This window comes from Egretta garzetta, unplaced genomic scaffold, assembly GCF_000687185.1.
Source record: "Egretta garzetta isolate BGI_Z169 unplaced genomic scaffold, ASM68718v1 scaffold108, whole genome shotgun sequence".
Lineage (NCBI taxonomy): Eukaryota > Metazoa > Chordata > Aves > Pelecaniformes > Ardeidae > Egretta > Egretta garzetta.
In genome coordinates, this window is record NW_009260614.1 from 4,732,306 (window position 1) to 4,735,438 (window position 3,133).

General features: G+C 42.1%; 1 protein-coding gene across 1 annotated transcript in view; it reads right to left on the reverse strand.

Moving 5' to 3' along the window:
* Positions 1 to 1,188: 1,188 nt before the first annotated feature.
* Positions 1,189 to 3,133, reverse strand: part of LOC104131781 (protein spinster homolog 3) — a 50,530-nt gene continuing 48,585 nt past the window's right edge. Inside the window, exon 11 of the mRNA XM_035900647.1 lies at positions 1,189 to 1,453. Within this exon, the coding sequence (XP_035756540.1) occupies positions 1,340 to 1,453 (114 nt within the window). The 3' untranslated portion in view covers positions 1,189 to 1,339. The remainder of the gene's footprint in view (positions 1,454 to 3,133) is intronic.

A 3,133-nucleotide genomic window follows, 5' to 3' on the forward strand; every position in this document is an offset into this window, starting at 1 on the left:
AGGCAGCTCAGCTTGGTTTTAAGGGAAGTTTGCAATGCCCAAGAAGCGAAATGTACTTACTTGTAATTAAAGAATTCTGCCCTGGAATTGTTGGGATCACAAAAAAAGCCAATCACTTGCTGAAGCAGATCCTTCCTGTGGCCACACCTCTTCTCTAGGCAGTTACAAGCACCCTGCTAGATCCCTCTCTTCCCTTAAACAACCTCTTCTTTTTTTGGTTAAACATTTGCTCTTTATGGAACATCAGCAAATGTAAATCTTTCCCCTTTCCTCCCATACCTTGTCCTTAAAACAAGATGAAAGTTCCTTAATCAAGTTGGCAAGTCCAGGCAACCCCAGTAAGCATGAAAACTTTCTTCTCCCCCAGACACAGCTAACTGGCTTCCTTCAAAGCCACCAATGTCCCTGCTTCGGTCCTGTCATTTCTGTCAGTCTCACCCTTTCCAGTAGCACTTTCAGCCCCTGGTAAAGTGCAGCAAAGAACATTAGTCATCGCGCTGAATTAGGAGACACAGACCCCCTAAGACAACACAACAGTGTTTAATGGTACAAACTAAATTTACAGCAGAAAGCAGCTGGTATGAAAATAACTGCATCTGCTTCACTACCAACGTTCTCCCACTTGCATGTGCGTAGGGGAGATGATGATGAATCACATTTAATCACATGCTATTAGAGGAGGATCAGACCACACAGTGTGACCAGGTTAATAGGTTGGAGACATGCATATCTGATGCCCAATTAAAACAATTCTAAAAATAGAACTGCAGTTTTCTTTAGGAGCTATGCATCCTCACTTTACAGATCAGGCAAGCAGCTCTATCTTCCATGAATTCCAGGCAAACAAAGGGCCAAAGACAAAGAACTCCCTTGCTTACCACCCAGTTCCCGTTGAATTACCCTTGGTTACCCAGATTAATTGGAAGGACAACTAAGAGAGACTGAGGCTTGCAGAGGCTTTTGTAGTAAAAATCAGATCAGGAACGTAATTTTCTAGGATAAGATATTGCTTAAACGCTATCCAGCTGCCATTGACCATCCTCTAGGTGAACCATCTCTAGTCATTCCTAATACAAAACCCAGACTAATACATTTACTATAAAAAGAACTGGGTTTCTTAACCAGCATTTTTCATCAATCACCTCTCCTCTCCACCTCTGTGTTCACACTCACGTAACGTACCTCTTACACCACACCACAAGGCTGTCTTCCTGCACGGCTCTTAAAAATCAGAGATGGGGAGTCTGTCTCTTCATACTGTGATCCGCATTTTATTCCACTACCGGATGAATCCACAGAGTTGTCCAAACAGGTTGAAGAAACAACTTTTCACCTGGTTTTACTGAGGAAATATTCTCAGCAGGAGCTCGGGTGTCCTTTTCCACTTTATGCCCTCTTCTGCTACAGCTCTGCCTGCTCCCAGCTCTGACACACCAGTTCCGTGACATCTCCTCTGCGTTGGGTTGCCAATACACACAAAGAACAAGATCATTCACTGAAAATGTAAATGGTAAAGGCAAAAAGCTATGAAGAAGTTAACAGCTGCAAGAGAGTGAAGATTAAGAAGTACTCGCAGACCTGCTTATCTTTAAGTGGTGTTTTCATTTAGCAGGATAGAGATATTCCTGAATAAAATGCCTACAACCAAGATTTCAAAAATTAGGTGCCTCAGATTAGGGTCCCAAACCCATAATTAAGTCTTTAAGTGAATGGCCTGATTTTCTTGAGTGTTGAACACACAGCTGCTCAGACCACCTTCATTAGGAACAGAGGGATGCAAGGTGCTCTGAAAAAAAGGAATGAGGACAGAAAAAAGTCAGGCTACTTAGTAGGGTACATTCCAGTGGAATTAAATAGCCAGCTTGAAGCCAGTGCATTCAGAAATGGTTACCTTCATCCTTTTTACATCAGTTTCAAGCCTACTGCCCAACACATTAAATTCTGAAAAGAAAATTATACCTGCACACATGAATGCATGAATTTACCTCTCAATTCCCTTTAAAAGCAATTTTCATAATAATACAGAAAAATATTAACCGTGGGAAAACTCCTACCACAATACATGAGCAGATGAAGTCAGATCTTAGTACCACAGTATGAGCTGAGTCCTGTACAGGGCAGATTTGTTCATTGTTTGGGATCCTGATGTTACGGAGACAGTGCACAGTTCTCAAGCCCTGCTCTAGCTCCATTGGCCAGGCTAGGCCTACTGGGATTCAGTCACATTCCAAATCTCTATGCATGTAACAGTGCATTTACAAAGGACCTTTCTACAATGAGATTTGACAGCACTTACATTAATGTCTCAAAATTACAGCCAGATATGTAGTCAATTTACATACTAATAACAAAACTGTTATGAAAACATTAAATTCCACAAAGCAAGATCAAACACGATTTTGGTCAGCTATGCAATATTAGGATTGGGAGTCTTTTCATATCAACCTTTGTTTCCCTTATAAACAAAAAGCTCTTTAAGAACCTTCCCAAGGCTTTATTGGATTACAATGGAGATGATTATAGAACCGAGATGAACCCAGTGGCTCCCTTGTAATGGAACACAGCCAGTTCCAGCTACCTGAATGCCAGCACAGCTTGGCAGGGCCCCACAGACATTGTTCTTCCAATGCTTTTTTTTGCCTACCTCAAGGGAGGAGGTGACTTCTCTCCAGGTCCCAGGCAGCAGTAACTAGCAGTACTGCAGGCAGGGCAGGAGAACCCAGCACTCAAAGGTGGCCTGAAGAGCGAACAATGTTTGCAAACCAGCAGAAGGATCTCTGAAGAAAACTTTTGCCATAAAGGTTTTGGGATAATGGAAGACTTTTAGGTTTCTTAGTTATTTCAGAATTTATTTCAACCAACACTGAATCTGCATTTTAAAGTGAGGAGGGGGAGGTTAAAAAGCAGAGATGATGAATCTACTGCTGAGAAAAAGCTAATGTCAGCTACAGCATAAATTTGGCTGAGATGGCCTTTCTGTACTCATATTGTGCTACTGTCAGGTGGACAGTGTCTGCTTCTTTCAGCTTACTCTCCAAACAGGCATCAGTTACTCTACACATTCTAAACTAAGAGGACACACATACCTAGTGATAAAGGCAGGAGGCGAATCTCCAGACACTAGGCAATGGGG